This window comes from Vipera berus, assembly GCF_964194415.1.
Source record: "Vipera berus genome assembly, chromosome: 3".
NCBI classification, from domain to species: domain Eukaryota; kingdom Metazoa; phylum Chordata; class Lepidosauria; order Squamata; family Viperidae; genus Vipera; species Vipera berus.
Window position 1 is genome coordinate 52,725,934 of NC_138204.1, and position 12,935 is coordinate 52,738,868.

Below are 12,935 nucleotides of genomic sequence, written 5' to 3' on the forward strand. Positions count from 1 at the left end.
GCACTTCATCCATCTGGCTGCCAATCAAGATGCCCGTGGTTATTCCACTCTTAGAACCATCGGTCTGAGGCTACTGGCACTTTTACAGTGAAACTGCCCACACAATCCATTCAGTGGTGATGAAATGATCACACTGTGATGTGCCCTGAAGCATAATGTGTTGTGTAGTGCTGTACAGTATACGGTAATTCAATGTGGGAAAGAGTTGTTTTTCTTGGTTCTGTTCCTAGGTCCCCTGTTGGCAGAGGGAGCAAACATGACATATCCTCAGTTTTGGCAAGAGAGAGGGGGCAAAAAGCCAGAAGAAGGGAACTCAAAATTATCTGAAATATCTTTAAGAAGTGCGGCTCAGAAGCAAATTCAGCTATAAGGCTGTTTTGCATCTAATATGCATCAAACACTTCAAAATTTTGGGAGGATCTGGACAGACTTGAACACTGGGCGCTATTTGAAATTCAATGGTGAAAAAAGTAAGGTTCTACATTTAGGCATGAAAAACCAAATGTACAGGTATAGGGGGTACCTTGTTCGATAGTAGTAACTGTGAGAGAGATCTTGGAGTCCTAGTGGACAATCACTAAAATATGAGCCAGCAGTGTGCTGCAGCTGCCCAAAAAGCCAACACAGTGCTAGGCTGCATTAACAGAGGGATAGAATCAAGATCACGTGAAGTACTAATACCACTTTACAATGCCTTGGTAAGGCCACACTTGGAATACTGCATCCAGTTTCGGTCACCACAATGTAAAAAAGATGTTGAGACTCTGGAAAGAGTACAGAGAAGAACAACAAAGATGATTAGGGGACTGGAGGCTAAAACATATAAGGAATGGCTGCTGGAATTGGGTATGTCTAGTTTAATGAAGAGAAGGACTAGGGGTGACATGATAGCAGTGATCCAATATCTCAGGGGCTGCCAAAAAGAAGAGGGAGTCAAACCATTCTCCAAGTGCCCGAAGGCAGGGCAAGAAGCAGCGGATGGAAAATAATCAAGGAGAGAAGCAACCTAGAACTAAGGAGAAACTTCCTGACAGTTAGAACAACTAACCAGTGGAACAACCTGCCTCCAGAAGCTGTGAAGGCTCCAACACTGGAAGTTTTTAAGAAGAGACTGGCCAGCCATTTGTCTGAAATGGTATAGGGTTTCCTGCCTGAGCAGGGGGTTGGACTAGATGACCTCCAAGGTCTCTTCCAACTTTACTATTATGATTATGATTAAGTTTCATCCCAGATTACATTAAATAAATAAGTAACAACCATATGTTCCTGGGAACCAGAAAACGATGGGATTTGTCCTGAAAGTATGCATTACCTGAGTTCCTATTAATGCATAAGATTTGCTTGCTTGCTTGTATATAAAACATATTTCTAAGGCTGCCAGAGAGAACAATAATGCACTGTACATGGAACTCCCCTTGAAGAGCATATGGAAGCTTCAAGTGTCCAGAGTTGGGCAACACAGACAATTTTGTGCATGTCATGATACATTTTGGGAACATAAGAGCCCTGGTGGCGCAGTGGTTAGAATGCAGTGTTGCAGGCTAACTCTGCCTACATCCTGGAGTTTGATCCTGATGGGCTCAAGGTTGACTTAGCTTTCCATCCTTCTGAGGACCCAGATTGTTGGGGGCGATATGCTGACATTTGTAAACATTTGTAAAGCATTGTGGAGTAATACCAAGTCTAAGTACTATTGCTATTGCTATATAGCACTACAGCACGAACTGTATGACTCTTGGTCACATGATCAAAGTTCAGATGCTTAACAACTGGTTCATATGTATGAAGGTTGCAGTGTCCCAGGATCATATGATCACCTTTTGCAACCTGAGCAAAGTCAATGGGGAAGCCAGATTCACTTAACAACCATGTTAGTAACTTAATAACTACAGTGATTCACTTAACAACTGAGGCAAGGAGGGTTGTAAACTACTCATTCAGTGGGGCAAAACTTACTAACAATTGTCTCACTCAGCAACACAAATTTTGGGCTCAATTTTGGTCGTAAATCAAGGACTATCTGTACAAAGGTATTTATCAATCTTTTTATTATCAGTCTCAGCCCTACAAAATTGAAAGTATATCCCTCTTCAAATAATTGAACTGTGGAAATAATTCCTTAATAAAAAGAATTCTTAGCTAAAAAGCGCTGTTTCCCTCTAAACTATCCATAACTGGCTGAACCTTTGCCACCAAAGGAATTGCAATGTAAGAAAAGATTGCAATGTAAGAAAAAGAAAAGAAAAGTGAGAGGGACCTTGGAGTCCTAGTAGACAATCACTTGACTATGAGCCAGCAGTGTGCAGCAGCAGCCGAAAAAGCTAATACAATCCTGGGTTGCATAAACAGAGGCATAGAGTCAAGATCACACGAAGTATTAGTACCACTTTATAAAACCATAGTGAGACCACACCTGGAATACTGCAACCAATTTTGGTCACCATATCACAAAAAAAGATGTTGAGACTCTGGAAAAAGTTCAGAGAAGAACAACTAAAATGATAAAGGGCCTGGAGACTAAAAAATATGAAGAAAGGGTGCAAAACTTGGGTCTGGCTAGTTTAAAGAAAAGAAGAAACAGGGATGACATGATAGCAGTATTCCAATGTTTGATGGGCTGCCGCAAAGAAGAGGGCATCAAACTATTCTCCAAAGCACCAGAGGGCAGGACAAGAGACAATGGTTGAAAACTGACCAAAGAGAGAAGCAACCTGGAATTAAGGGGAAACTTCCTAACAGTGAGGACATTTAACCAGTGGAAGAGCTTGCCTTCAGAAATTGTGGACGCTCCATCACTGGATGTTTTAAAGAGACTAGGCTGTCACTTGTCTGAGATAATATAGGTTGAGCAGGGGGCTGGACTAGAAGATGTCAGAATCCGTTTATATCACATTTCATAAATGTATGGTTAGAATATTGTGCTTATTCTCGGGATTCTGCCATCTCTCCGGGGGGGGGGGGGGAAGAGGATGGTTATTCAGATTGCAGTAGGCTGTTTTCAAAGACCAGGAAAGCTTTTGATCTGGGGGGAACAGGGGGAGAGAGAGAGATCTGGGTTGCATCTCCATTTGGAACTGAAAGGAAGAAAGCAATAACAATAAACACAAGGAGATTTCCCTTTCCCACGAAAGGGCCTGACACCTAAGTAAATGATGTGAGCCTGACCAAATGGATTTGAGGGGAGGGGGTTGAACCGGGAATGCTTTATATAGTATTGAAATGTAACTCAATGTCAGATCCCGTCTTGTATTGCCACAACCGATCTCATCCTAGTAAACTTTTCCTTTTGGACAAACTTGGATCCAAGAGTTCTTATTTCCTAAGATGAGGATTGGGGTGGATCCTGACAGAAGACCTCCAAGGTTCTATTCTATTCTATTCTATTCTATTCTATTCTATTCTATTCTATTCTATTCTATTCTATTCTATTCTATTCTATTCTATTCTATTCTATTCTATTCTATTCTATTCTATTCTATTCTATTCTATTCTAGCACACCTTGGCCAAAACAAAGAACTGAAACATACAAAAAGCAGTTAACTGGCAAAGAAAATTAAAAAAACAAAAACCTATGCCCATACTTCCTGTCACCATAAAAGGATAACTACAAACCATACATCTGATAAATAATAACAGAATAACAGAACAGAATAACAGAATTGGAAGGGACTTTGGAGGTCTTCTAATCCAACCCCTGCTCAGGCAGGAAACCCTATACCATTTCAGACAAATGATTGTCCAGTCTCTTCTTAAAAACCTGTAGTGTTGGAGCATTCACAGCTTCTGGAGGCAGGTTGTTCACCCCTGGTCCTTTTTTCATTAAACTAGACATACCCAATTCCTGCAACTGTGCTTCATATGTATTAGTCTTCAGTCCCATAACAATCTTTGTTGCTCTTCTGTGCACCCTTTCTAAAGTTTCAACATCTTTTGTTATATTGCGGTGACCAAAACTGAATGCAATATTCTAAGTGTGATTTTACCAGAGCATTATAGAACAAAACCTATAGTGAGGGAAAAGAACAATTAGGATTGCCATCTGGTCAAAATGAAGCAACATTCATACCTACCCCTCTCCCCCTAAAAAATGATCACATACACAACTCGAACACAAAGAACCATGTTCAAAGCATGTTCAAAGCACCCCATTTCTCGTAGCTGCCCCCGAAGTGAACCTCTTTGCTCGTGAGAATAAATAGATCACCTTTCCACCAGCAGCATGCCTTGCATCTTATTTGCGATATCCCAGCTCAGACAAGGACCCTGGAAATTCTTTTAACAGAATTAATAATACACAGAGATAATCTCTTTTCCATTGTCGCAGAGTAGTCACAAAAACTTAAACTGGAATTGAGTGTTAGGAAAGCTGCCTAAAAGTAAGAGCGGTTCAACAATGGAATTAATTATCCAAAGTGGTGGTGGGTTCCCCGTTCAGAGACTGGATAGCCTTGTTTCCAGGATAAAGAGGTGCCAGCCTGGAACAAGGGGTTGGGATTTGATGCCCTAAGCCTCAGAATCTATCCTAATAGCCGTGAGTTATGATGTTTCTGGGGAAAGTTGTATCCATAATGAATCTGCTTGGCATCCTATGGGTATGGCTTTTTAGGCAGAGACTGTTTCAGGCTATTTGTTTAGTCATATTCTTAAAAATAAAAGATAGTGGGAAGGGCCAAATTTATGAATTAATATGAATTAAAACCGTTTGACTTTAAGATTGATGGAGAAGCCCACCTCCTTTCCTCTGACCTGGATTGGTAGCTCAAAAATGCCAATGCACCGAGTATGAAGAAGGAACAGCTGCTGAGGCCCTTTTGCTGTCTCAGGAAATCTGACAGCCCTGGGAGCCAGGCTGATGGCTAATTATAAACGCGTGCTTGGTGTACTTGTGTCTGGGGGAGGGCAACTGCCAGCCCCACAGCCCTATACTACACCGAGAAGATTGGGTCAACTGAAGCAAGAGATTCAGAGGGGGCTTGAGCTTCCCTGGGGCTGGGGAAGGGGGCCTAGCCGCGGGGCAAAGAAGAGGCAGAAGGGACAAGGCAAGTCTGGTTCAAGGAGGCAAGAAGGAGAGTTATTATGGAGCCCACATCTGCCCAAGAGGATAGCCAGAAGAAGAAGCAGCAGAAGGAAAAGGCTAAGAAAACTGCTCTGGAACTTCCCCCCAGGCCTGCCCGCTCTCTGCTATGCCTCACCCTCCAGAACCCAGTACGGAAGGCTTGCATTGCCATTGTGGAATGGAAGTATCCTTTGGGGGTAAAATATGGGGACGGGGGGGGGGTAGCTTCTGGAATGATCTGTGCTTGGCCCAGGGCTCAGCAACCAGGTGTAAACAACTGAAACTTGGAGGAAGCAAAGACGAAGAGGAAAAGCTGAGGAATATTGCTTAACAATGCAACTCTCTTGTGACTCTCTAGAAATGCAGGGATGGAGTCAGATTAGGTGTTGGTCTTTGTCTCTTTTAAGAAAGGCACCAACAAACAGGGAAGAACTCAAGAGAAAAGCATTTATGTTGACCTTGCCTTCAAATGAATTACTATAATAACATGTATTTACTGATGTTGTAATTTCTCATTTCTCTAAAGCGGTCGTAAATGCTGATTTTGAAATAGAAGATCTGAATGCAGTCGAGATGGTTAATTTGTCTGGCTCCTCCACTGAATTACGCTGAGTTCAGAAATAGCTCTCTGTCCCTCCTTAACTGATTTTAAAACTGAGAGGATATAATAACCAGGGTCAGAGAATCTTAAGCAGGAAGGTTCCTTACAAAAACATCAACATTTTTTTCCGTCCAAGGCTGCAGGATAGCTTTGTTCTAATTCAAAATCTAATTGATCATTACACAATGTCTTTTTTAAAATCTCTGTTCAGTTTTTATCCATTTGCTTACATAGTGTGAGTTATCTTATCCTAGTGTTTGTTGAATGGAGAAAGCATTCTTTTTATACAGTTTCTTATTCTCTCCCACTCTTTATGTTGGACTGTAATCTGGATGAGATGGATTTGTACAGGCATATTATATGAAGTGTATTTAGACTAAAGTTAGAAGAATAAGGTATATGGGCAGAGGTGTTTATGGGCAGAAATTTGGATGCGGTGATCTTCCTAGAGTCCTGTTGAACATCATAGTTGTAATCTGAATGTTAAAACAGATTAACAATCAGAAAAATAGTCAAACTGGCATGAGTCACAGAATGTGTACATTCAGTAAGCTATTTCAATGAAACTAATGAAATAGGGCAAATATTAATACAACCCTTGATGTACAGCAGTTTGTTTAGTGACTGTTCGTAGTTACAATAGCAGTGAAAAAGGTGACTTATGACCATTTCTCACCCTTATCAGCATCCCCATGGTCCTGTGATCAAAATTCAGATACTTGGCAACTGACTCATATTTATGACAATTGCAATGTTCCAGGATCATTTGTTGTTGTTGTTGTTAGTTGCGAAGTCGTGTCCGACCCATCGCGACCCTATGGACAATGTTCCTCCAGGCCTTCCTGTCCTCTACCATCTTCTGGAGTCCATTTAAGCTCACGCCTACTGCTTCAGTGACTCCATCCAGCCACCTCATTTTCTGTCGTCCCCTTCTTCTCTTGCCCTCAACCTTTCCCAGCATTAGGCTCTTCTCCAGTGAGTCCTTCCTTCTCATTAGGTGGCCAAAGTATTTGAGTTTTAGCTTCAGGATCTGGCCTTCTAAAGAGCAGTCAGGGTTGATCTCCTCTAGGACTGACCAGTTTGATCGCCTTGCAGTCCAAGGAACTCGCAGGAGTCTTCTCCAGCACCATAGTTCAAAGGCTTCAATTCTTTGGCGCTCAGCCTTTCTTATGGTCCAGCTTTCACTGCCATACATTGCAACTGGGAAGACCATAGCCTTGACTATACGCACTTTTGTTGACAGGGTGATGTCTCTGCTTTTTAGTGTGCTGTCTAGATTTGCCATGGCTTTCCTCCCAAGGAGCAAGCGTCTTTTAATTTCTTGGCTACAGTCCCCATCTGCAGTGATCTTGGAGCCCAGGAAAATAAAATCTGTCACTACCTCCATTTCTTCCCCATCTATTTGCCAGGAATTGAGAGGGCCAGATGCCATGACCAGGATCATTTGCAACCTGACAAATAAAGTCAATGGGGAAGCCAGATTCACTTAATATGTAACTTTAACAAATGTCTCACTTACCAACAGAAATTTTGGGCTCAACTGTGGTCGTAAGTCAAGGACTACCTGTATTAGTTAATGGATTGACCAAAGACAGAAAATGAACTTTTATCCTTTCCCTGTCTATATTTGGATAAAAACATGTGGCAGAACAAACAGACTTTAAATTCTGAATGCTGAAGCAACCAATTCACAGTGAGGCCAGTTGGGGTGGTGGGAAAGTGGGGAATTGTTTAGTTCTTCTCTCAAAGAAATACATAAATCTTGGCCCAGCTATGGATAACCAACAGTAAAAATTTCATCAGCTGGAAAACTGCAGAAAATGAGTCTATAGGAAACAGATATTAGCACATTAGTGGCAAATTAGTTTCAGCTCTTAGAATGCAACTGGGAATGAGAACTAGAGAGCCAGTTTGGCAAAATAGTTAAGACACCAGGTTAAAAAGCAGGAGATTGTGAGTTATAGTGCCACTTTAGGTATGAAATTAGTCAACTGACTTTTGATCAGTCACTTTCTTTCAACCCAATTCACTTCACAGAGTTGTTGTCATGGGGGAAATAGAAGGAGAAAGGAGTATTAGGTATATTAGTTCCCTTGAGTTATTTATCAAAATAATAAAAGCAGGAAATAAAGTAGCATATTCCTTGTCCATATTACACATTCCTTCCTTCCTTCCTGATTTCTACCCTAGTTCCCCAACTCCTGGAACCAAGTGGGGGGAAAAACCCCAAAACCTCAGCCCTATCTTTCTAGTAGCACCATAATGGCCTCTTGTGCCCCGTCACTCAGATGTTTCCTACCCTCGATTTAGTGTAATGTGTGAATCTGTCATATTTCAATTAGTGGTTCTTCTAATGCCTAGAGAGTGACAACAGATGGATGCCATGATAAATAGATTTGATAACAACTTCTGGATCAGTTTGAATATGCCAAGACTCATTGGGCTAATGCTGGTCACTACAGTGTTCTTTCTTGTTTGTAAAATAATATTTATAGATAGGAATACATGAGGAAAAAATGAAATGAGACACTTCGCAGCTAGAGTCATACGTACGGCCATCCAAAGTTTACTTCTTGTCAAGTATTGGTAGAATAATAAGTCCAAGTTTATAATTATTATTTTCACAGCTAAAGAGCCTTTTTGGATTTGGGACTTGCTGGATAGATCTGGAATTATGACAGCATCTGGGGTTTTAGAGGGGAAACTTTTAGGCATTCACAAATTGGCTGTCAGTTATAAAATACCATCTATTTATTGGAAGATATTTTGATGAGATTTGTCTGTGTCCTTAATTCTAGCCCTCCAGGAAACACTATTTCCCAGTTTACCTGTCTTTTTTTTTAATAATGCCTATAAGAGCCGATATGGAGCTCTAAAACTACCTGGGAAATTAAGATGATGCTGGAAGTGAAATGGTGCTTTGTTCTACAACTTACTGAAAAATGAAGGAGAGAATGTAACTAGTCCTAAACGAGGTATACACAGCCAGTGTACACTGGGCACAAGATTGCCTACCTCTGCTAGACGAATTTGAAATGCTTCAAGGAGTTCAAGAGGGCTATATAAGTGCTTTAAAAGTACAGGTAGTCCTCAACGTATGACCACAACTGAGCCAATAATTTCTTTTGCTAAGTGAGACACTTGCTAAGTGAGTTTTGCCCCATTTTACGACCTTCCTTTCCAGAGTTGTGAATCACTGCAGTTGTTAAGTTAGTAACACGATTGTTAAGTGAATCTGGATTCCCCAGTGACCTTGCTTGTCAGAAGGTCTCAAAAGATGATTGGATGACTCTGGGACAACACTGCAACCGTCATATATATGAGCCAGTTGCCAAAGCATCTGAATTTTGAACACGTGACCATGAGGATGCTGCAATACACATAAATGTGAAAAATGATCGTGTCATTTTTTTCAGTACCATTGTAACTAAATCAACTGTAGTAAGTTGAGGACTACCTGTAATGTCAATCGACTGATCCTGCTGCATATCTTGATTTGAAGACTGTTGGCAAAAATTTTGGGACTTAACCAAAAGAAAGTGGCAGTACTAATGCAAGATCTTTGAAATAATTCAGCAGCTCAACAAATCCTTTTTTTTTGCCTGCAGCATTAGATTTCTGTGGAAACATAAAATGCTAAACAATCATAATGTAGGGAATTCTAAATGGAAGGCAGTGATGTTTTTCTTCAGGATTAACCAGAAGAGCAGATGCAAATATTATAAACCTTGAAAAGGCAAGACAGTAGACTTGTCTGGAGCACTGTCTCAAAGTATGAGTGCATCAAACACACACAGAAACACACACACATACACCCCAACCATATATGCCTCATTTCTCTCTTTATCACAGCTGCTTGGTGTGTTCACTGTCCATCATTTTACTAATTACTCTAACACATCTCTTCTCCTAATTTAGCCATATGAATATAGTGCCTATTCTTCATTCTTCATGCAAGCAACCCTGATTCCTTTGGCTTTGGTCACAGGAATTCTGAATGTACACACATTCAATTTAAAAGTACTCCATTTGTGTGTGTGTGTGTGTGTGTGTGTGTGTGTATTACATATAAGATGGAAATAAGTTTAGTGTTCGTGTTTTATAAGGTTTCTTCCTACGAACTATTTATTTCTTATGAAATTGAACAATTCCTTCTTCCCTGGGCTAATGCAAATGCTATTTCTGACCTTTGTTTTTTTCAATCTGTGTTTGATTTTCCTTGTTTATGGTAATGAACTTGGTAATGATAAGTCAGAAAATCTCAGAACAGAACAATAATTTATGTTCTATATGTTGATCTATCCATCCATTTGTGGCAATGGCCTTCTGATGCTTATTCCCTCCTTCTTCCTTTCTTTTTTTTATCGTCAATCAATTCCTTTCCTTTCCTTGCCATTGTTTGTGTTTTATTTAATCAGCATTTTCTGGGTTTGCTAAAACATAAATTATTTTCTTATCCTTGAAAGGCCAATTGCTTATTCTCAGGCTCTTTTGTTACTGAAGCATAATATTTTTATTGAGGAAAATATAATATTTTATATTACTTATAGTAAAAAGTTCCTTGAATTGAGCTCCTGGTGACTGCATGAACCCATCCATGTAATTTCATGAAAACCCTACAGCAGTGGTGTTCTATCGCAGTCTTGCAAGATTTCTAGCCAATACCAATGGGCCTAGGATTCCTTTGTGGTCTCCCTTAATTCGTATATGTGTATATGTATGTACACATCAGCAAGTGTTGCGGGCCCAGTTGGCAAAAGAAAGTTCAGGACCGTATTGGTTGGAAACATGCAGAAGAGGCCTTCATCCTGCAGTGGATAGACAATGGCTAGAATGATGATGTGTATATGTATATGTGTACACACACAAACACATATACCTATATACATCAGAGTTCTTTTGTTTTATTATTTTTCAATTGTAAAAAAAAGAGAGTTTAACTTTTAAATAGCCATCTGGAATTTTGAAACCAAATTAGTTGGTCATAGTTTCTGTTTCTGAGTGATATTACTTTTTTTTGACATTTCTCTTGGATATTAGTTGCCCACATGGCAATACCACAAATTGCTATATCTTAGTTTTTCAGAATTTCTCTTTTTTTTCTTCATAGGTACAAAAAGCTCAATGACACCAAGAACAGCCTAGAAATAAATAGTGAAATCTTTTTTTATATATCAAAAAGTAACTATGTAGAGTCATTTTAAATGGAAGAGTTGTGAAGGGGAAATATTTATTATGTTATTTAGTGTTTTTCACATCATTTTTATCTAGTTGCAATCTGATGCTTAACTATGAATCTATCAGTCATAACCTTGCTGGCTGAGATTGTTTGGGGTCATAGTCAGAACATTGGTGGAAAACAATCACCACATATTATAAATGTGACAACAGCAACTGTATTAAGCAAATTTAGACTCCCATTTGAGAATGCACTGAAGCCCTGTCAGTCACCATTTCATATATGGTTGGATTCATCTCACGATTTACCCTGTGTACCTATGATGTTATTATATATCCAGTCTATGCACCATGCTGAGTCTATAGGGTAAGAATGTGTTTTTAACCTCTTTGATGTGGTGAGAAAGCACATTTATCACCCCCAAAGGCAAGAGTTCTCTCATGACGAGCAGAAAAGGGGGCAGTGAAATGTATATGAGAGTCAGAGAGAATTGATTAGAGGACGCCTTTTGCATCAAGTTACATTATATGCATCTCAAAGAACCTCACATGCCTGCAGATAATAAACTGTCACAATCAGAAAATGATTTATGATAAATTAGAGATGCTTTTACCCCAGCCAGGAAAGTAACCTTTCAAAGTGTTGCCAGACTAAAGTTGTGTTCCAGTGTAGCCAAGGATCATCACACCTCTGAGTGTTAACTAGGGCACTCTTTCCACAGTATCATTTTTACAATAAATTAGGTATAATTTAATTTAAAGATAGTTTAAAACAAAAGCCACAGGCAGCTCTTAATTGGATAATCCCTTGCAAAGCTAAGCAGGGTAAAACAGGATTATAATTTGGATGGGGGAACCACTAATAAAATCTCCTAGTTGTAGACTAGACTGGGAAGTTCCAAAAACATCTTGGGTGAAATCAATGGTGACTGATTTCTCTGAGGTTGCCAATGAATCTATATGGTTGTCTCCGTGAAGTCACCAGCAGTTGAGTTCAATTCAAGTTAGTCTTTACTTTTTACCTAAATATGGAAAAATAGAAGAGTTTTATGCAATAGCATTCAACAGAGAATACTGCTATAGACTTAATGTCTTCTGCGTGTGTCTTATTGCTCAGTCTATAAATTTTCATTAATTATTGTTTGTTATCAACTAACATAGTTCTAACATGCATGCCAGAGTAGACTTTTGTACACATTCTTTCATCCAAATACTGTATTAGAAGTGCAGTTCCCAGAATCCTTAGCAAGAATGGCTGACTTAAGTGGTAAGCATGGGATGTGGAGAATGGACTAATATATCATTATTGTTTCTATTACTTACTGTTATTCCTATTATTACAGTCTTTGCCACAAACTATACAATCTAATCCCATGTTCCTTAACAAGCATCTTAGGCCCTTTGAGACCATCATCCTGCTAACTATTTTTGCCAACTGTATTGCACTGGCTATCTACCTGCCCATGCCTGAAGATGATACCAACAAAGTAAATTCCAGACTCGTAAGTCACTCCGATTTCTTTTACTCACTTTTTTTGCCACTATTAACCTATTCAGAGCATGCTAGCTGGAGAATTCTGGGAGTGGAAGTCCACACATCTTAAAGTTGCTGAGGTTGAAAAACACTGCCTGAAGTGTGCTGGAGAACAGACTATTCTTTGCGACAGGACAAAATAGAATGATACTGTCTTTTCTCTGGAGAGAAGGAAACAGGTTCAAATGTTGATGTTTGAACTGTGTGTGTAAAAATGAAGGAAAGTTTGGGGGCTTTCTAAAGAATTTTTGTGTTTATTTCTTAATGTTTCATAATAGCTAGGAACAGTGGTTTCCTGAGGAACAATGTGATCACAATGTATGAGTTTCTGTGTTTGTGTGCAAATTAGTGACAGAGAGGGCATGCATAAAAGATGTTTTATTTTTTTTTCTCTTCTTTTTTTTGACTTAGGAGTAAACCATCTAAGTAGAAATGCCTTATCCAAAGATCCATGGGAGTTCATTCTTGTATAGCTTTGGAGGTGGGAGTGGTGGGTGGTTTTGCTATCTGCAATAGTGTTCATTGTGGAGCAGTGGGCTAATGCCTCCTTAAGTAACACCAGCTG

The 12,935-nt window shown here is 39.6% G+C and overlaps 1 protein-coding gene across 1 annotated transcript in view; it reads left to right on the top strand.

The window, feature by feature from the left end:
• Nucleotides 1–4,944: 4,944 nt before the first annotated feature.
• Nucleotides 4,945–12,935, top strand: part of CACNA1S (calcium voltage-gated channel subunit alpha1 S) — a 73,410-nt gene continuing 65,419 nt past the window's right edge. Inside the window, exons 1-2 of the mRNA XM_081322268.1 lie at nucleotides 4,945–5,241; nucleotides 12,233–12,338. Coding sequence (XP_081178394.1) covers nucleotides 5,078–5,241; nucleotides 12,233–12,338 — 270 coding nt within the window. The 5' untranslated portion in view covers nucleotides 4,945–5,077. The remainder of the gene's footprint in view (nucleotides 5,242–12,232; nucleotides 12,339–12,935) is intronic.